General features: G+C 45.8%; 1 protein-coding gene across 6 annotated transcripts in view; it reads right to left on the reverse strand.

Annotated features, from left to right (window-relative positions):
• The window catches only part of TERF2 (telomeric repeat binding factor 2), a 271686-nt gene that overhangs the window by 219658 nt on the left and 29020 nt on the right, over positions 1-23008 (reverse strand). For all 6 annotated transcript variants that reach the window (XM_069216855.1, XM_069216859.1, XM_069216858.1 and 3 more), the window contains exon 3: positions 15894-16024. In XM_069216855.1, the coding sequence (XP_069072956.1) occupies positions 15894-16024 (131 nt within the window). The remainder of the gene's footprint in view (positions 1-15893; positions 16025-23008) is intronic.

Raw genomic sequence — 23008 nt, forward strand, 5'->3', positions numbered from 1 at the left:
TTAATTGTTTGTTGTAGTCTTGTGTGTGACTTTGGGTACATACCTGGAGGAATGCTGACAGTTTCTTTGCTGTTGTCCTTCTTAGGCACCGTCAGTTGGGACATATTGGAAGATGGCGGAATCCGCCGGTGTACCGACCGCTGGTGGACCTGTTGACAATGGAAGAGCGACATGTCATCGTGACCTACCGGTTTGACCGTGCCACAATCCAGGAACTATGTACCCAGTTGGAGCCAGACCTGATGTCACCAATCCGCCATCCGACTGGAATCCCCCCTAACGTGCAGGTGCTGTCAGTGCTGCATTTCCTTGCAAGTGGGTCTTTTCAGACAACAGTGGCCATGGCATCAGGGATGTCCCAGCCTATGTTTTCCAACGTCTTGTCCAGAGTGTTGTCTGCCCTGCTGAAACATGTAAGGAGATACATCATTTTCCCTGAGGTGGAGGATTTGCCTACAGTGAAAGGTGATTTCTATGCCCTTGGACATATACCCAACGTCATAGGTGCCATTGATGGGACCCATGTAGCTCTGGTCCCCCCCTCCTCCCCTGCAGGAATGAACAGGTGTACAGGAACAGGAAGAGTTATCATTCTATGAATGTACAGATGGTCTGTTTGGCAGACCAGTACATCTCGCAGGTAAATGCTATGTTCCCTGGCTCTGTGCATGACGCCTACATCCTGCGGAATAGCAGCATCCCTGATATGATGGGTCAACTCCAGAGGCACCGTGTATGGCTATTGGAGGACTCTGGTTACCCCAACCTGTCCTGGCTATTGACCCCAGTGAGGAATCCCAGGACCAGGGCAGAGGAACGGTACAATGATGCCCATGGGCGGACTAGGAGGGTAATCGAACGCACCTTCGGCCTTCTTAAAGCCAGGTTCAGGTGCCTCCATATGACTGGTGGATCCCTATTCTACTCACCGAAGAAGGTGTGCGACATCATCATCGCCTGCTTCATGCTCCATAACTTGGCATTGCGACGCCAGGTGCCTTTTCTGCAGGAGGATGATCCAGATGGCGGTGTTGTTGCAGCGGGGGAGCCTGTGGACAGTGATGAGGATGAAGCTGATGAAGATGAAAACGACAACAGGGAGTCAGTCATACAGCAATATTTTCAGTGAGACACAGGTGAGTAAATTTTCATGTTTCACATATTAATAACTTTCACACGTCTACCTCTATCCTGTACCTACATTTCGCTCCCTATCTGTTAACTGAGTTGTCCCCTTCCATTTCAGTTTCACTATTGTGGTAACCTACGTGTCAACAGCTTGCACCCTTGAAAGACTTGTGATGTGTGACATTGGTATGTTGGCCTTCCAATGGGTAACCTTTTTTAACATTGTAATTGACATTACAAAGTTCACAATCATTGACTGACTCCAGTTTTATTAGTGTTTCAAGAGTGTTTATTTAAGTACATAACAATGAAGGGGGGTTGTGAAATGGGGATGGGTGATGGCGGAGGAATGTCCATGGCAGAGTCCAGTCTATTAGTCTCACAGGTACATTGCACATCTGGCCATTGGAAGTGGAGCTGGGGCAGTTCCGATTTGGACAGGGTAACAAAGTGGGACAGTGGGAGGACGATCAGGGTGGTCTTATTTCCTGACGGGGGTCTTGCCATCTTGCTCTGTCCTGTTCCTGGATCTCAGGGCCCGCTTGCGTGGTGGTGGTCCGTCTGCAGGGGATGGGGTGCTGGTGTGTTGGTCCTGTGGCGGTGCCTCCTGTCCACTAGCGTCAGCGGAGGTGGTGGGCATTTCATCATCGTGGCTAGTGTCAGGGGCCCCTGGGAGTGCCACAGTGTCCCTCAAGGTCTTTTGAATGTCCGTCAGCACCCCTACAATGGTGCCCAGGGCGGAGCCGATGGTCCTGAGCTCCTCCCTGAACCCCAAATACTGTTCCTCCTGCAGACGCAGGGTCTCCTGCAACTTGGCCAGTACCGTTGCCATCGTCTCCTGGGAGTGGTGGTATGCTCCCATGATGGAGGAGAGGGCCTCGTTGAGAGTAGGTTCCCTTGGCCTGTCCTCCCTCTGTTGCACAGCAGCCCTCCCAGTTCCCCTGTGTTCCTGTGCCTCCGTCCCCTGGACCGTGTGCTCACTACCACTGCCCCCAGGTCCCTGTTGTTGTTGGGGTGGTGGGTTAGCCTGGGTGCCCTGTAGTGGTGGACACACCGCTGATTGACCTGTCCTGGGTAGGGAGGTTTGGGCCCGCTGGGTGGGTGCTGTGCTGGTGTTCCCAGAGGGTGGCAGTTCGGTGTTGGGCTGTGGCTGGGTAAGGGGAACCGACTGTCCTGAGGCCCACGATGGTCCGGGCTGGTCATCAAGATCCAGTGGGGCAGAGCTGCTGTCGTCACTGTGGGCCTATTCTGGGGGTGGAGTGGTGTTGTCTGGACCCTCTGGTGTGGTGACGTTCCTTCGGGTTCCTGCGGGGGTATGAGTACATGATTATTGCATGTGTGTGTTTCATGATGTGCAATGTTTGGGTGTGCGTGTACCCCAGTGCAGGCATTCCTGTGTGGGGGCTTGTGTGGTGATAGTTGGGGGGTGTTGTGGGTCTGTGCAGTGGACATGCTTTAGTGATGGGTATCCATGCTTAGTTAGGTCATGCAGGTTTTGGGGTTGGGATGGGTGGTTGCTGTCATGGGTAGATAGGTGAGGATTTGGAGTGATAGGGGAGGGTGTGAGGGTGGGGGTGTGTGATAGCATGCAGGTAGGGTGGGGGATATGATAGTTGAAATTTGACTTACCAGTGTCCGTTCCTCCAACGACTCCTGCGAGGTCCTCAGGATGCAAGATGGACAAGACTTGCTCCTCCCATGTTGTTAGTTGTGGGGGAGGAGGTGGGGGTCCGCCGCCAGTCCGCTGTACCGCGATGTTGTGCCTGGATACCGTGGAACGCACCTTCCCCCGTAGGTCGTTCCACCTCTTCCTGATGTCCTCCCTATTTCTTGGGTGCTGTTCCACAGCGTTGACCCTGTCGACTATTCTTTGCCATAGCTCCATCTTCCTGGCTATTGATGTGTGCTGTACCTGTGAGCCAAATAGCTGTGGCTCTACCCAGACGATTTCCTCGACCATGACCCTGAGCTCCTCCTCGGAGAAGCGGGGGTGTCTTTGGCGTGCCATGGGGTGGTGTGTGTGATGTGTTGGGTTGTGTGTGTGATGTGTGGGGTGGTGTCAGTGTTGATGAGTGTAGTGGTATGTGGTGTTTTGTGCGTGGGTGTTGTGTGGGTGATGGTGTAGTGTGCCTCTGTGTGATGGGGTTCTCTATTCTGTGCTGTCTCTCTCTGGCCTTCTCTCATAAATTGTGGTTGTAAGGGTTTGTGTGTGATGTGGGTGTGTGTTTTATATAGTATTGGGTGTGTGGGAGTGGTGTTTGTATGTGTATCAGGTGTGTGTATTTGTAATTGTCCAATGTGGCGGTGTTTTGTATATGTGTGTGTATTTTGAGTGGGCGGTGTGTACCGCCAATGGAATACCGTGGTTGAAAGACCGCCACGTGGATTCGTGGGTCGTAATAGCATGGGCGTGTTTTTGTTGGCGTGGAGGTGGAGGATTTGTTTCCGCATGTTTATCGCTGACCTTTGGTGTGGCGGTGTTGTGTGGGTGTCTGAATTTCGGCGGATTCCGAGATGTGTGTCATAATAGCTGTGGCGGTCTACCGCGGCCGCGGCGGTGTATTGGCGGTCTTCTGCACGGCGGTAAGCGCCTTATACCGCCAAGGTCATAATGACCACCTAAGTCTAGGAATGTTTTCATCAAAGAAAAGTAAAACTTCTCTGTGTCTGGAATGCGCATTTGGGCAGAGCACGTTCCTTTGTGTGTTTTTAACACAGACCGAGTACAGGTAGCGCTTTAATTTCATAACAGAAGGGAGGGGGAGATTACTAGAATCTTCCTCTTAAGTGTGTTTAATGTATATAAACTTGGTACTGAGGTTGAAGGTGCTTGACTGAACGTGGGTGCAAGGTTCAGTAAAAATTCCCATGTTGGGAAGACGTCCTGCCTCAGCCTTCCAGGGTTCCTCGGCTTTATTGCTGGCAAGGATGAAGAGTCCAACACCCATAGTGATGAATTTTAATTCTTAATTATTTAGCGGGTGTGTATATAGATATATATTCACTGAATATATTCATTGTTGATGCATTACACATTTTCTGTCTGTCATTGTTTAACTGATGTGAGCATTTTGGCATCTACACGTGTTTCACTGCATTCAAGTTAAATGCTCATGTTCGTGTGCTTTTATTTGATATCTTGCAAGTGCCTTAAACTCATCATTACGACTAAGACTGTTGCATTCTTTGGCACTGTTTCCTCTTAGCTTAAAGTAGAGCAACGCAGTTGTTTTTTTTTTTGTTTTTTTTTTAAACACAGACTTGTGACTGGTTAATGCAATTGAACAATTTTTCAAATGTCACTTATTAAAAGCTGTGGGAAGATTTTACAAACTGCAGATACAGCAATACCCTGTGCAGTTGCCCAACAGAAAGCCTTGTTATTTATATATTCGGAACATAAACAACCATATACAGTGAAATGTTAGCCACACTGTGCTTCTACGCATCTATTTAATAAAAAATATAAATAAAGCCTGGTAATTAAGGCATCAGGTATATAATCACTCTTGCCATATTAGTGCTATTTTCAATTCTGCAATCAATTATAGGAATGATTTCTATAAATAGTTAAAACAGACAATGAACTTTGCTTTTCAACATAAATATAAATTAATATACACAGACTTGTTAATGAAATGCTTCTAATATAATGATGGCAATTACAGTAGTTTCACTATCCTAAGCGTAAATAGGATTTCTAAAACAATGATTGTGATCACTATACTGCTGCCATTTCGAACAAGCATTGGCAAAGCCAATGAGTCTCACATTGTCAATTCTTGTTCGATCGTGATAATGGCTTTGCCAATGGGAAATTAAGTAAAACCCTTGTGTGCCCTATAACACATTATCATTGCCTCTATTAGTGTGGCAGGAGTACAGTGCTACACATAGGACACCCAAAAAATAAATAAATAAAAATCAAAGCAGCCATCTCATTGGCTACACGGGGTTTACTAACCATAAAAGCCTCCAGGCTTCAGAAATAAGCAGGAAGTTATTTCTTGGTTACCATTTATCTATTAGTATTTCATGGAGATACTGATTTAAATTGCAGTCCATCTACATTGTAGATTCAGGAGATGGTGGGGTGAACTATAGGATAGAGCCGTGCGAGCACAAGAAGGCCTGACGCCTGGGTCGAGGCCGGGGTGATCCAGCTTACACCCCACCCCCCCCCCGGTCCCATGGCCGGCTTGAGCTGGAACAGAGGAGTGGCGTGGCAAGCCTGAAATAGGGGTGCCGCGCGGGCCCTGAGAGGCCTGGAAGGCCCCCACACAGAGGAAATAGGATTGCGAGCCGGAGTGGGGCAATGGATGTTGGAGAAGGAACCACGACACCGCAATTGCCATGATCATGGGCCCCCTGGAGCCTAGCACAGACTGTGAGCAAGTGAAGAGCCTCTGAGTGGAGGTGGATGCACAGCTGAAACATTGGAGGTAGAGGTGACCATTGTGACACAAGGTGTGGTGCAGAGAAGAGAGTCAAGTGAAAAGAGTGAGGGGCAACGGCGGGAGAGCCAGTGTGGAACACAACGTGAGGCCCGATTCGCTCCCTAGATCCATGGGGGCCCGTTGCCTGTCATCCCTTCTTTCCCCCCGCTGATCCCTAATGACTATGTGGTTCCTCGTGACTGGGCCCTAAAACACCTCCCCGGCGGTGAGGGACCATCACCCAAGACCTACAGAGATAAGCTGTGGTGGGTGATCCAATTCAAATACATGGGGGGGGAGGGGTCAAAGCACTAAGAGCCAATACATCTACCATGGGGAAAGACAGAACTAATAAACAGCCACCAGCGTCCCAGCAGAGTATTGACCAGTTTACCATACAAACATCCCCCCACGGGAGGGGGGGCACGTCACCAGAGACCCCTGTCATGGAGGGTGTGGGCAGGATCCTGCAAGCCATTCAATCCTCGCAATTAGCAGTTGAAACAAAAATTGGAAAAGTATGGGAAGATGTGGGCCTACTGCAACAAGATCTGCGGACAGCGGTGGGCCACATCAAAGAAGTGGAAGATAGAGTCTCCCTAGCAGAAGATGAAATCACATATCTTAAAACCAAATTCGCCCAACTGCTGACCCGTACTGGCAAACTTCACCATAGAGCTGAGGATACTGAAAATCGCTCCAGACGCAATAACTTGCTCTTTATCGGCTTCCCAGAAGGAGCAGAAGAAACCCAATCGATCAAGTTTCTGGAGCACTGGATCAGGTCCTGGGTCCCAGAGCAACGACTGTCCCCTTGGTTTGCCATTGAGCATGCCCACAGGGCACTGACACCAAGACCCTCACAGGGAGGACATAGACGACCAATGATTGCTAGATTTCTCAATTTTAAAGACCGCAATGCTATCCTCAGAGAGCAAGAGTGCACCCGGATCTCTGCTGGGATAACCACAAGTTCCTTATCTTCCCAGATTATACCCGAGGTGTGCAGGCTAAATGTCGCTCTTATGAGGGAGTCAACATAACTAAGGGCAATGCAGCTGTCATACATGCTCCTTTTCCCTGTGCACCTTAAAGTGCTTATGGATGGGAAATCCTCCTTCTTTGACTTGCCCGAAGTTGTATGGGACTGGCTCACTGAAGAGCACTGTGTTGCCCGGAAGGACCCCTCCCGTCAAGAAAGAAATCCCCCGGGACCATGTTGTATTGAATCGCCAGGGTTACGGGGCGGACGCAGATGTACCCGGTCCCGCCGTAAGAAGCGGAGCAGACCGACTCAATCACCTAAGGAGAAAGAACCCACGAATCCTGATCACCCGAGGAGAATGACTGCATCGGATGGACTGAAGAGAAGAGACCTATGCCAAACCACGAGGACGATCGCCTTAGCCAAACTCCCTCGCTGCCATAGGACACAAGAATAAATTTACCATATGTCACTATAACGGAGGTGAGAGGGAGGCCTTGTGACTGACAATGGATGCGAGACATAGGGCAGCAATACTGAAGAACTCTGACTATATGGAGGGGTCCACCACTCCACCTCTATAACAGACACCTTGTTTTTGAGGTTTTAGTTGTGATGAGGGGCGACAGATGCTTCAGGGATGGAAGTATGGGGTGGGGGGACGTTGGGGGGATGGGATGAAGTAACCATGGAACACTCTGTCATGTTATGGTTGAATATTGTTTGGACTAACATTTTTCTTTCAAGTGGCACATTGCGGCCCTAAGGCCAAAACCTTACATACATCAACACTAATTCCCCACATGCACTGGAACTCCCTAAACAGGTTCTTTCCTGGAATGTTAATGGGCTCCTAGATAAAATCAAGCGCTCTGTGGCCTTCAACACTCTCTGCCGCTTTGTCCATTCTATAGCCCTACTCCAGGAGACACACTGGCTTGGCACCAATTGCCCTATGCTTGCACGAGGTGGATATGACAGAGCTTCTCCAGAGGCTCTAGGTGGGTTGCTATCCTTCTGCACCACTCACTACCCATAGTGATTACTGCATCCCAGTTAGACCCGCACAGGCACTATGCAGCCGTGTCCAGCACAGGACGATTGATTAACCTCCTGAGTGCCTACGCCCCGAGCTTTTGAGTGATTCTTGGAGACTCTCCAAGAGGTGGTGGCACTGCTCCCTCTGGGATTGACAATCCTGGGGGGGGGACTTCAACTCCATCATGAATCTGGAGATTGATACCACCGGATCCCCCTATGTGAGCCGTGCAGCTCGGGCCACAAGACTGGGCGGTTGGGCAAAAGGCCTGGGCCTTTGTGATGTGTGGCAGATTTGGCACTCCAGAGTGCAGCAATACACACATACGTCGGCAGCGCACCATACACATGCAAGAATCGACCTCCTCTTCATGCCGGCCCTAGACGTCTCTCAGGTCACGGGGACAGAGATACTGCTGCACAGTGTCTCTGACCACGCACCACTTCTTGTCCAATTGGATAACACCGACGTAACCCACGCACGATGTGGCTATTGAATGCCTGGCACCTCCAGGATAGCGACTACATCCAAGCCCTAAGAGACCAACTTAACCAACACTTTGCGAACAACCTGGGATCTGTGCCGTCACGAGGCATAATATGGGCCACTTGTTAGGCCACACTCAGGGGGCAGGCCAAACATCTCCTCTGGGTAAGAGAACGAGTGAAGAACCAACAAGTGACAGACCTCGAGGCCCGGGCACTACCACCTAAGTGTCAGCTCTCCTCCACCACACACACATCTGTTACGAGACAGCTAAGCCTAATTAGAGAAGAACTTGGGCATCTCACTCTTCAAACTGCGAAGCACATGTGGCGAGCCTTGACGGCCCGCATATACGGTTGGGGAGAGAAAAACGGAAAGCTGTTGCACTGCCTGGGGACCCGGCCCCTGGCAAGCAGAGTAGTCCCCGAAATTGTTGACGGACTGGGTGCCACCTCCTGGACACCCCACAATATCGAGCAAAAGTTTGCCACTTACTACACAAGACTTTACGAGGAACGCCCCAGACCCCAAATGGAGAGGGAGGCCCCCTTGCTGGGAGACATGTCCTTCCCTAGAATCTCAACAGTGGAGAGACAAGACCTCGACGAACCCATAGTACTAGAAGACGTCAAGACCGCTATTTCGGCTCTGGCCTCGGGTAAGACCCCAGACCTTGATGGATTTCCGGCAGAGCTTTACAGCAAATGTAGTGATATCCTGCCACCCCCCACCAAATGAGCATGTATGAGGAGTCTGAACGGACGGGTGGTTTTCCCCCGTGTCTCGATCAAGCCACCATTGTGGTGAGCCCAAAGACCGATCCTCCGTCGCAGCATTGTTCTACCTACCGCCCTATCTTACTCCTTAACATCGAAGTTAAGATTCTATCTACGATATTAGCCACCAGGCTGAAGAGGGTGTTACCCTCACTGATACACCTGGATCAATGTGGCTTTATGCTGACTAGGAGTACTAGGCATTACATTAAATGACTACATGCAGCAATGGCTTATTGGGACTCATTGACCCCTTCTCTGGCGCTCCTTGTCATAAAAGCATTCGTTACAGTGGACTGGACATATCTTTCCCTAGTGCTTCTAAGCGCTGGGATTGGTCCCAAATATCGGGGACTGGTGAAGTTCCTTTATTCCAATCCAACTGTTCGGGTGCAGGTGAATGGGGTAGTATCGGATCCTTTTCCTATTCGCCGGCGAGCCCGCCAATGGTGCCCCTTGCCCCTGCTTCTCTTCGCACTAGCGATGGAATTGCTTGCGAAGATTATAAGGGAAGACCCATTGATTGACGGGTGGTCTTGGCCCACATGGCGCGAAGACCGCATAGCATTGTACGCGGATGATGTACTCCTGTACCTGGCTAACCCAGCCAGTAGCGGGCCCCAATCTTTGCAAATACTGAGACTGTTTTCTGAGGCCTCTGGCTTGACACACAACCCCAGCAAATCCATGCAAGTCCCCTTGCATCCTGCAAGGGATTGCTATGACTGGCAGAATAGTATTCCTATCCAGGGTAACAGCTTCTGGTATCTGAGAGTGAATGTTGCCCTTCTGCCTGAATTGGCCTGATCGCTCAATGTCTCGCCACTCACTCAGAGGATCAGAGAAGACCTCCAGAGATTGCAGACCCTGCCCCTTAATGTCTTGGGAAGAACAGCGCTATATAAAGTATTGGTTCTACCCCGGTTCCTCTATCTTCTCCAGAATTTCCGTTACCAGATACCTAAGAGATGGTTTAAAGAAATGGATGCAGTAGCATGACAATTCCTATGGTACAATTCTTGCCCTCGGCTTGCATTCCGCACTTGTCAAGGGGATGTGTATGCAGGGGGGTTGGGAAATTCCAATCTCTATCTCTATTACTTAGCCATGCACTTGCTTGTGATTAATGACTGGCTGGGAGGTGGTTGGTCGGATCCAACGTACCAGCTCGAACTCCTGGCAATGGGCTTTCCCAGACTGCTTGAGATGCAGCATGGTAACCCCCTGCCACGCACGATTCCAGAGGTGACGAGGGTGGTGCTGCCGGGGCGGAGGGCGGCACAGGGAGCAACGGGATGGTGACAGAGGCTCACCCAATAGACCCTGCTATGGCAGGGGGCGGGGCTTGGCAAGGTCTCGGCCCTGGGGTGGTTCCAGAAATGGGAGGATATAGGCATTTCACTTTTGGGAGACATCTGGGTGGACTCCCATATGCGGTCCTTTCAGGAGCTTCAGCGGTAGTACTAGGTCACTAAGACCCAGTTTCATAAATAGCTACAACTCAGGCATGCACTGAGCGTACATATTCAGGTTTGCACGACCCTCCCTGAGTTTAGTCCTGTGGAAGCAAAAATCCTGATGAGTGGTTTAGGCACGGTAGGGGTGTCTCATATATACTGCACCCTGGTCACCAACACAGCAGAACTGTTTGATAAGCTTTGAGAGAGGTGGGAGGGCTGGCTGGGCCGAATAGAGGACGAGGAATGGCGGGATGCCTTGAAGACCCCAAGGATCTTAACTATGACCACCTGCCTTCGTGTCGTACAAACATATTATCTACATACAGCATACCTCACGCCTGATAAAATGCACAAAGCGGGTCTCCAACCTCACGCGGACTGCCCCCGCTGTGCGGGCCCCGAGGCAGTCTTCTACCATATGGTGTGGGTCTGCCAACACATAGCAACCTACTGGCAAGCGGTCACAGCCAAAATCTCCAGAATCCTGCAGGTGGAGGTTGAGGCTGCCCCGCTGCAGATCCTGTTGGGTGTCCTGGAGGGAGTGGGGACTAGCAGGCCTTCTTGGGGGTGGAAAAAGAGATAATGCAACCGGCTGGAAAGCAGAGATGGCACCGGCAATTGCTCAATGGCGGTGAGGGGAGGACTGGTGTGCCCAGCAAGAAAAATTGGTACATGAAGCAAGAGGGTGCCCAGCTAAGTATAACAGGGTATGGGGGAGGTGGACAGGGACATGGGATATCTGATCAAATGCTATGCCTTAGGTGTAAAGACAATTGAGTGACATGCTCCTGAACATCACAATCAGTGGTGATTATGTACCCAAGCAAACTAAATGGGATGTGTACACTAATATGCCTATGAGGTGCAGATGTGACCTACTGTTAAGTTGTCATGCAAAATTAATAACATTTTTATTTAAAAAAAAAAAAAAAAACTCACTTAGAGAAAGATTTCCTTGACATTACTGTGGCCAGCAGGCTAGCAGAATCACCTTCTGACCAAGCCATCTCCAAACATCTTTAAAGAGATCTGTAAAAATGGATTATTATTTGGAGTGGGTGCCAGTCCACTTCAAGGAATAATCACAACCCTTTGTTAGGATAAACCCTCCAAGTCACTACATTTTCTGCTACCAAAAAGGCTTACTTTGACAGGCTGACCTGAAGGGTTTACACTGTAGCAGTCAGCCGACACCTGGTAGGCCTGAAGCTATGTCTGCCCTGTCATTGCAGTGGATGTCACAATAGGTGCTGTAGTTCACTCATAATTTGTTTCCAGGCCTTGGGTGCACTTTCTACACTATGTACTAGAGATTCATGGGCAAGTTAAATGTGCCAATTAAGACTAAAACAAACGAATCATGTTCAATTGGGTGGCACAGGCACTTTACCACTGACTAGCAAGGATAAAGTGCACACAATTCTAAAACCGTCAAAAAGACAGGGGCCAGCAAAAGGTGAAAAACCTGGGATGACCACACAGAAAAGGCAGATTTTCAACCTTTGCACAACCTGTGTAGGGGAGGCAGCTAGATACTTACTCAACAGAACCCAGGAACTGGGTACCTCCTATGTTAGGCCAATCTGCAAAAAAAAAAAACATCAACCCATCTGGCCCAGCACAACAGGCTATGTAAGATGGACCATTCTTCAGAAAAATATTTGGGAGATCAGTTCTTAATTAACCTTCAAATTTTACAGAAGAAAATAACTTAATGTCAGTCCAACAGTCCAGCTTCAGACCAAGGAAAGGCACAGTATCGGCCACCATCTACATTTGGGATGAATTAAAACTCACAGTGGACATGAGTAGAGTGGCTGCACTACTGCTTCTGGGTTTATTAGCAGCATTTGACACTGTCCAGCTTCATATGCTACTACCAAAACTCCATCAACGCAGAGTAAGTGAAAATGCTTTAAAATTGATTACTTTTTATCTCAGAGACAAGGTGTAGTTTTACCATGTAACTAAACCCCTTACTAAACCTGATTAAATCAGCCAACCTCACCCTGTTACAGCTATGCAGATGACACCCAAATCATTCTATAAACGGATGGCCTGGACGACCTCTACAACTCAAAACATGGGACTGCCTTACATTATAAACACTTGAATGATGAATAACCATCTAAAGTTAAACACCACGAGAGAGATCATGACTGTAAGAAATCTAAGGGTAACCATTGATTCAAACCAATCCTTGATACCCCAAATTACCAATGTCACAAAGAGTACCAACTACACAATGAAAACACTGCGTTCCATCTGCAATTGCAAGACTTCTCTGTCTTGAACCAAGAGGATGCATGATTACAGTCTTTCAATCATTCAACTGGCTACCTACTGCTTGGAGGAAAGTGTTGAAAGCACTCTGCATTGTCCACAAAACCTCCCAAGAAAAAGGCCTACTATACGTAAATGTTAAATTCAAACAGTACAGGACACTGAGCTTCAGGCCTGCACCACTTATTATCATACCACCTTGCCATAAGAAAGCCATAGGAGGCACCGCACTGTCCGTACAAGCCATCAGGCTCCAGAACTCTAGACCAATGAACATTCAAAGCATCCAGGAGTGTATATACACTTCATAAGACAATTGAAATTATGCACGTTTCCAAGGTATAGAGATGATCCTACATCTCGGGGCTGGAAAGCAGAAAGACAATCACACCTTGAATTTCAATCTTCAGCTTACAATGCACAAATAGGGAACAGCCCAACCAGCAAACAACTTTCTACATGTAGGTAAGCGAACATGGGCTGACCCATGATTCACCTAGATATTATATAGTTACGTCATTCATATATAACATTTCTGGTCCACATTAATACTAATGCCGTAACATTCAGCAATCCGCAGCCAGCTGTAACTTAGCGCTCTCACACTCATAAGACATATGTACTAAAGGACATGCCCATCATCAGTACTCTACCAGCCAATAAGCCATCTGTCACCAAATGAACAGGCATCGAACAACTGTACAGATCTCCCACATACTGCTGGTCAGTTGGAGGACTTTAATCCTGTCCGCCACAGCAGGTCCCAAATACCTATACACGGTTACTGCTTCTTTTCATCTGACTATGACACTCAGATGTGGGATGGTTGTAATAAAGCCCTTTCCAGCAGCTCTCTCCACTTTTTTCTGCCATGCCAGCTCATGACCAGGGGTATAAACAAAATGTCAGGTTGGACAACTCAGTGCAGTAACCCACTAACTGGTCTATGAGCATAACCAATACAATAATGGAACCTGCAGAGCTGCTTAGAACTGTCAGCTTACTGAATACATAAGCTGTGTATCTACCTCGCACACCTCATCATCCACAACACTCCTCATCTCTTTGGTCCAGAACACAATAACAGCACCTTAGTGGTGGTCACCACATAACACGGAAACACTTCCCACATAGGTTTACAAAACAAATATAACAACTTTCCAACCATACACCCTACATGGTGTAGCTTGCTGCCCATGGGGGTAGAAAACTCTCTGTAAATGCTGCAATATAATACAATGCCTGTACGTTTGCTTCCCAAGCATTCACAAGATGAGGAGTACAAAGACTTGAAGTATGGACTGCAGTAGAGCAATAGAGATTATTAGAGACAAAGAGAGTACTAGACAGAGTGGTGAGCTCGTGAGAACAAGACAGTTGTAAAGGTTTATGAGAGAGAGGGGAGTTAGCCACAGTTGAGGCAGATAGAGACTTGAGATAGGGGATATCTAGATAGAGATGTCTAAAGAGAAAGAAACAGGTAAAAGAGAAGGGTGAGTTAGAAACAGCAAGATTAAATAAGGAGAGATTGACATGAGACGGCAAGATATCCAATAACAACTTAAGGTTAGGCAGGGTGGGTATGCACACTAAGCTTCTAAGAAGCCTGCATGCCCAGTAGTCAAGTTAAAAGAGAATATTTTTTAAGCAGACTGTTATTATGGTGTGACTTCTAATTATCACAATCAATTTACTTAGCAGGCCTTTTGGAAGATGGGGGCCATGGTCAATTGTCCCCTTTGGCTGTGACTTAAGAGTCTCTGATAACATGTAACATCAACAATGACATCTGCTATTAATACAAGTAAATACTAGTCCAGCACCCTAACAATTTTTTTTTTAGGGGAATTGTACTTTGTTGGGAAAAACAAGCGGAAAATGGCTTAAAATATAAAACCAAGGTGTAGTGCACTATATAAATCAATAAACTCAGCCATTTGAGCACTCAATTACTCACATGCTTTCTCTCATATTAAGTTGATCTTTGAGACCTGTTGGCAGGCTAGTACCTCAACTGGAGATCTTTAAATGTTTTTAGTTTTTTTGTCAAAGCAATCATGTCCACTGAAACTAAGTCACCTGGATGCTTCCCCTACAACATTATATACTTTACGCATATTTTCTATATGTGTACTTTATACACACTTTTTTTTATTGTAGAATAACCGTACACAGGGCAGAAGTCACTACAGTAACAAAATACACAGAGGTTGCTTGGGTGTACTGTACAACACCTTATGATGGTCGATTAATGTAAATATCAAACAAGTAACACTATACGAAAATTATTAATTACTTTCAGGGAAGAGCTCCGGGTAGGGAAACTGTAAAAGCCAATAGCTGCACTGCAGCAGAATATATACATTTTCTATATCATGAGAGGACGTATGAAAGTCTAAATTCGTATAAGATCCATTTAAGAAACTTTACATTATCTTGTACTTGAATGCTTTGTTTTTAACAATAGATTGAAATACTGAACAACATATCTCACATTTTATTAGAAGGGCACATGGTCAAATTCCTTTACACTGATATTTAAGCAATCTTCAGTATTGCTGTATCCTTCATGTTCAACGGATTACTGAATCTATATAGAAAGATGTTTTACAGATGCATACCCATGCATAATTAGATGTATACCTACAAAAATACATATACATTTATAGCTAGAAGAAAATAATCACCTGAACATATAAAATTAAGGACTAGTACTTCAGAATAGAATATGAACTTGTCTTTCAAAGTTCTTACACTGGGTCAAACAGGATCAAAATCAGGAAATAATCATTACTTTGAAGGTGAAGCACTTGGGACAGAAGGCACAAACAACGAAAATTATACTTATTGGTTTCATTCTCCCTCTAACGAGATAGTGCTTAAATGGTATCTGCTAAAAGTGCACTTTAAGACTTCAACTAGTGAGTTATACAGACACATTACTGGATCAGTTACAAGTTAGACTGTAGAAATAGACAGGTCCAAATTCTGGCTTCAAACGATAAGAACAGTGGAGCAATAAGGTCACAGCAGGTGGCAAAGCAAAATCATAAGGACAACAACTTTAAACTTAATTCACAGTAGAGGATGTAGGATCAGAGAAGCAATTCTGAAAGAGTAACCAGGGAGAGAAACAAAGGAGAGAAGCGTACGCAGCAACATTGTGTTACGGAGTAAACCCCAGAACAAAATGAATAGTTTAAGTACTGCAATGGTTCAAGAAAATCTTAAGTCGGGCACAACAGAAAGGAGACAACACACTGTAATCATAATATTAAACAAAACAAAACACAAACTTACAGCCTCCTTAAGCATCTGTTTATTGGAATACATCAAATCTTCGTCAACAAAGAACTCATCCTCGATCACTCCAAGCACATTAACAGCAGATTCTAGCGGTGATTCACCATTTTCATTCCTGAATAAACAATCTAAAAGTAAAAGAAATAACATTTATAAATGCAATACGTTTGGCTTTGTGTCTAGCCAATGGACACCAGGAATTCACTCACTGCCAGAATATATATGTCCATGTCGTGGTAGTGGTCTCAGTACTGTTGTATTGTGGGTCATACGTCATACTTTAGGAGTGGTTGAATTAGCTTTAGTGATCTTGAATATTCTAGCTGAAGTGTTGCAGCAACTGTACTGCAGTTGCTTTATTTCTGAAGCACTGTAGAATGATAATTAATAATGTTGTAGGTTTTCAGCAGCACTATCAGGATGGTATTGTCTGTTTGCTGACCAAGAAATAGTGTCAGCAGGGTCTGGAGGACAACATGGGCCAGATCGAGCAAACCTGTGAAGAATCACCAGGAATGACAGATCAGAAAATCTCTGAAAGCACTGATGGAAAGATAACTTCACATTAAGCAAACATAGAGGGAATAGAGGAATACATTATGAGCTCTGAAACAGAATGATTACTGCTGTGATTATCAGCACGTTTGCATGCCCACGCAAATTCAATGAGGCCACCCAAAAAAAACGGTGACATACTGCATCAATACCTGAACCACATAACGGCAGAGACTGAACAACCAGCAGGATCAAAATTGTGCCACTGTCAAATTTACTGGATAAACTCGCCTGGAAACACAACACATGAAGTGATTTGCAGGTAAAAATGACTAATCACAGAAAATGTGCAAAGTAAAGTGCTTAGTCTTGGCAAATCATGAAGCTATATAAAAGGAAGAAACAAATAAACAATTGAATAATTAATAAGACTACACCATTTCAAAGGAAACATCCGTGATATTATAAATACATCCTACAAGTCCAGCCTGTATACCACCTGAACACACACACACACACACCTCCAACTCCTATACCAATGAAATATGCCAGCAGTTCCCAAATAAACAGAGAAAGCTGATGCTATGGACCACACTGCAGCAATGCTGACAGCCTGCCAGAAGACCAGATACTTCCTAGAAACATAACTTAGTGCTTAATTTAGAGTTTAGCGGAAGGGTTACTCCATCACAAACGTGATGGATATCCTGTCCGCTGTACTACGATCCCATTATATCCTATGGGAATCGTAATATTGTGGACGGAATATCTATCATGTTTGTGACGGAGTAACCCGTCTGTCAAACTCTAAATCAGGCCCCTAGCCTGGGACATAAACTTAAAAGAGATATTAGGAGGAGGAGGAGAAATCATAGGACAGAAAAATTCCAACAAAAGAGAACAGAGTAAAACTTCATAGACTAGGAATGCATAATGAGTTTCCACCTGACCAAAGGCATCCTCAACAATGGAAATAGCAAATATCACACTTAAAACAAAAAATGTCTCATGCCGTATAAGAAATGACAATTGTGCTCTTCCCCCTCACCCCCCCCCCCCCCTTAAAGTGGATGTCACATGTTCCCTCCACGTTGGTCATCGGAAAAATCAATTGCCACTCTACAACCATTGGTCAGTTAGGATGCGTGGCATGTCATATTTACACTCAGCCCGTGTGGCACAGCACATCACACTTTCCAGCATTTCACAGGTCATTATAGAAGCTCAGAGTAATATGGCTTATGCCTTGAGTGGCATGTCCCTTGTTATAGGGGCCATTAACTGCACACTTTTTGTTCTAATTACAAAGCCTCCCAGATGCCCCCATACATACTACAGCCTCTAATTTATATGGGATGTTTACCATAAGTCACTGCTTCCTACAAACACTTCAATAGGTTGTAGCATGAGGAAACAAGTGAAGATGTCGAATAATTTGGCTCATTATACATCATGATGTAAACAAATCGGTTAAAGAATCAAATAGTGAGAACCAATTAGAATAGACTAAGGCCCTCATTACATTGGCGGTAACTACCGCCTACCGCCACGGTGACGGCCGCCAACATACCGCCGCCGTGGCTACCAGCCGTCTACACGTATCATGACCGCCGATGGTATACCGCCAGAATGGTGGCGGAACACCGCCAACGGTCATGGCAGCGTATGGTGGTAAGGCGGTGCTGCTGACAGCAGCACAGCCACACCAGCAAAACACAGCCGACTGTATCATGAGCAATGATACGGCCTGGCGGTGTTTTGCTTGCGGATGCTGCTGCTGAGAGCAGCGCCGCGGACTGTCTCCAGCCGGAGGTTCCCTGCAAGCAGGTAAGTCGGGTTCTCCAACAGGAGAGGGAGGTGGGGAGTGTTGTATGTTTTGCAATGCGTTCATGTGGGTGTGAGTCGCGTTGAATGCGTGACGGAATGAGTGACTGAGTGTTGTGAATGCATGTGTGTGACAAGGTATGTTGGTGTGGGTATGTATGTGTGCATGCGTGGGTGGTGGGTATGCGTGTGTGCATGTGCGTAAATGGGTGCATGTGTGGGTGTGTATATGTGCGGGGGGAAGGATGGGGAGAACACTGGAGAGGGGGGGGGGGGCGGGGGAGACCCCTATCAGTCCCACGAAAGGGATTCCCTAGCACTGATAGTGCCTACCGCCATGGTTTTCGTGGCGGTAAGTTTAAGCCCAAAAACCATGGCAGTATGCCGAGTCGTAATCCCGAGGGTGGGATTGTGACGACCGCCCACAACAACCGAAGTCTACAGCCCAGCGGCCGCTACCACCCTGGCGGTCGTGTGTTAAAGTGGCGGTCTTTGATGGTGGTTAACGTCAGGGACAAAATCCCTTTTTTTTTTTACCACCAGCCTGTTGGCGGTATTAATGTTGCTTTAACACCGACCACCAGGGTTGTAATGAGGGCCTAAGCTCGAAAAAGGCAAGCAGATAGGCTTGCTGTTTTGCATGAGACTTAGGGCCAGATGTACAAAAAATCTGGATTGAGACTCGCAATTTGCGAGTCGCAATCCAGAATGTAGGATGGTGTCCCTGACACCATCTGCGACTCGCAAGGTGGTCGCAAAGGACGACCTCATTAATATTAATGAGGTGGGACGCAATTTGCGACCCTCCTTGCAAATGGCAGCACTACCAGGGATGGTGGCCTGGTGGAGACAGCAGACCACCATGTCTTTTTTTTGTAATGCAGGCCGTTTTCCTTAACGGAAAACGAGATGCATTACAAAACGAAAAAAAAAAATTCATGCCATTCACAAAGGGGAAGGGGTCCCATGGGGTCCCCTTCCCTTTTGCGAATGGGTTACCACCAGTTTGACACTGGTGGTAACTGCGATTCCTTTGTGACCGCGGTCACAAAACAATACAGCATTGCGCTGTGACTCGCAATTAGGAAGGGGGAACACCCCTTCCTAATTGCGACTCCCAGTCCAGTTTTGCGAGTCAGTAACCAGGTTACTGACTCACAAAATGGGGATTGGGCATCGCAATGTGCTTTTTACATGTGGCAAACAGCAACATTCGCTGTTTGCGACGTTCAAAAGGTTTTGTACATCTGGCCCTTAAGTCTTAGGGTTAGGATGCAAATTAGATTAGATTGAGGGTTAGGGTGGGGGTGTACAGTGTGTGTTAGGCTCAGAGTGGCAGAAACAGGAAGGTTTAGAATATTGTTTAATGTTTGGGTGAAGGATAGGGGGCAAGATCAGGAATTTGTTTTAAAAATCTCATTAGTCCAGTGGACTAGTCATATGGAATCGTGGTTTGGCACTGCCAGTATGGACGCCTATAATAACTCAAGACTGATGTAAAGATATAAATAAAGGAACTGACCACTTCTAAAGTCACATACCCATCCACACAAACACAATCACAAAAGACAGAGTACCTAATCAATGCTGCATATGCCTGAATCAAGGGATCTGCAGGAACTAAGAACACTCAATAAAAGGTATAGCCTTATTCTTGTGCCATTCATGCTCTAGAAGCTGTCAATGTCCATGTCTCATAAGTGGTAGTGATCTGAAAAAGCCAGCACTTGACAATAGAATGAGTGCTGAGACATATACAGTTTAGAAGCATATAGACACCTGTTATATTTCACAAAATAGCATGAAATGTTAGAACTACTCTCAGAAATACAATAGTTTTTAGTTCTAGTTGAATAGGCACTCTTGGGCATTCTCACAGGAACCGTGGACTTGAAAAGCAATTTACTATATACCCTTAAAACCACTGTGAACTGCATATGGATCAAAGGGACAACAGTGGCAGATGCAGTAGAATAGGACAGGTTCACTGTTAGTGAAAGATGGAGGAAACTGGATTGGCATGAGCACACTACAAGAGGAGCCCGACCCAATCCTGATGTCAGGACAGTCACAAGCCAGATTTGCATAAAAACAAGTGTGTATTTGTGATATCACTATCAGTGAGGGGGGCTGGCCGAGAACAAGGAGATCTTTAGGCAGCCTGACAATATGTAAACTTCACTTGTTAATTGGCATGTCCCCCATGCAGCGTTGCATATTCACTTCCATCACAAAAAACGTACATGAGGGTCATTAACAAACATACTACCTGTAACTTTGAGTGATTTACCTCATAACCTCCCACAGTGGATTAAGATATGTGCGGATGGCAATTAGGAAAATAAGAACTCACATCAGTGAACAATGCAAAACCAAAAGATGTAGAAAATCAGCCTCAAGGTTCAATAACCATTGACAAGCGGCTAACAACTTGAAAAACGACCTTCACTGGATAATCATTGATAAGCCCTGGATTCCAGTTAAAAAAAACAACACCAATGCCCCAAGAGAAAGGGACGAAATCTAGATTTATAAACTTAAAAACATACAAGAAAAGGCTCAATTATTACATTTCTTGACATCTTAAAAATAGATTAAATTGACTTTCAAGACATTCAGGGGTGTTACACATACACAATGAAATATTTAATGTTGTTCTGTTTTCCTTTTTGACAAAAACAAAAATAAAAACAATGGTGAGGTTAATTTCTAGACATCACAGACCAGGTGCACCGTGATGGTAGAAGGACCGTAATAACAATAAGCACTCTTTTGGTACACACTGCTGAGAGACACTCCTGGGAGTAATTAACAGACCATATAATTTCACCAGTATACAAACTTTCAAACAGTACGATATGCCATAGAAACTTCACTGACTAGCCAATATTATGCAACAATGGAGATCGTACTGTGATTAGACCCCTCCAAATCCAACATGGAACCTAAGAGTGGCCACAAAGTTACACACTATGCAAGTACATTCAATTCACAGGGTTAAAGGGCCGGTTAAACACATTAACCCTCTTATGAGGAGTTCTAAGGGATGCTACCTTAAGCTAACAGAGTATAAATTGTCCTTACAGAATACATATCCACTGTAGGCTGTACAGGGAGTGCAGAATTATTAGGCAAGTTGTATTTTTGAGGATTAATTTTATTATTGAACAACAACCATGTTCTCAATGAACCCAAAAAACTCATTAATATCAAAACTGAATATTTTTGGAAGTAGTTTTTAGTTTGTTTTTAGTTTTAGCTATGTTAGGGGGATATCTGTGTGTGCAGGTGACTATCACTGTGCATAATTATTAGGCAACTTAACAAAAAAAAAAATATACCCATTTCAATTATTTATTATTACCAGTGAAACCAATATAACATCTCAACATTCACAAATATACATTTCTGACATTCAAAAACAAAACAAAAACAAATCAGTGACCAATATAGCCACCTTTCTTTGCAAGGACACTCAAAAGCCTGCCATCCATGGATTCTGTCAGTGTTTTGATCTGTTCACCATCAACATTGCGTGCAGCAGCAACCACAGCCTCCCAGACACTGTTCAGAGAGGTGTACTGTTTTCCCTCCTTGTAAATCTCACATTTGATGATGGACCACAGGTTCTCAATGGGGTTCAGATCAGGTGAACAAGGAGGCCATGTCATTAGATTTCCTTCTTTTATACCCTTTCTTGCCAGCCACGCTGTGGAGTACTTGGACGCGTGTGATGGAGCATTGTCCTGCATGAAAATCATGTTTTTCTTGAAGGATGCAGACTTCTTCCTGTACCACTGCTTGAAGAAGGTGTCTTCCAGGAACTGGCAGTAGGACTGGGAGTTGAGCTTGACTCCATCCTCAACCCGAAAAGGCCCCACAAGCTCATCTTTGATGATACCAGCCCAAACCAGTACTCCACCTCCACCTTGCTGGCGTCTGAGTCGGACTGGAGCTCTCTGCCCTTTACCAATCCAGCCACGGGCCCATCCATCTGGCCCATCAACACTCACTCTCATTTCATCAGTCCATAAAACCTTAGAAAAATCAGTCTTGAGATATTTCTTGGCCCAGTCTTGACGTTTCAGCTTGTGTGTCTTGTTCAGTGGTGGTCGTCTTTCAGCCTTTCTTACCTTGGCCATGTCTCTGAGTATTGCACACCTTGTGCTTTTGGGCACTCCAGTGATGTTGCAGCTCTGAAATATGGCCAAACTGGTGGCAAGTGGCATCGTGGCAGCTGCACGCTTGACTTTTCTCAGTTCATGGGCAGTTATTTTGCGCCTTGGTTTTTCCACACGCTTCTTGCGACCCTGTTGACTATTTTGAATGAAACGCTTGATTGTTCGATGATCACGCTTCAGAAGCTTTGCAATTTTAAGAGTGCTGCATCCCTCTGCAAGATATCTCACTATTTTTGACTTTTCTGAGCCTGTCAAGTCCTTCTTTTGACCCATTTTGCCAAAGGAAAGGAAGTTGCCTAATAATTATGCACACCTGATATAGGGTGTTGATGTCATTAGACCACACCCCTTCTCATTACAGAGATGCACATCACCTAATATGCTTAATTGGTAGTAGGCTTTCGAGCCTATACAGCTTGGAGTAAGACAACATGCATAAAGAGGATGATGTGGTCAAAATACTCATTTGCCTAATAATTCTGCACTCCCTGTATAATAGACTCAATTCCATTCAAAATCGAATATCATGTGATAAGGGAGATCACATTGACATGTTAGTCATTTTCCTACTCCTATGTGACTGCTATAAATGACCACGAAGTTGTGCAGTAC

Source organism: Pleurodeles waltl, chromosome 12 (genome assembly GCF_031143425.1).
Source record: "Pleurodeles waltl isolate 20211129_DDA chromosome 12, aPleWal1.hap1.20221129, whole genome shotgun sequence".
NCBI lineage: Eukaryota > Metazoa > Chordata > Amphibia > Caudata > Salamandridae > Pleurodeles > Pleurodeles waltl.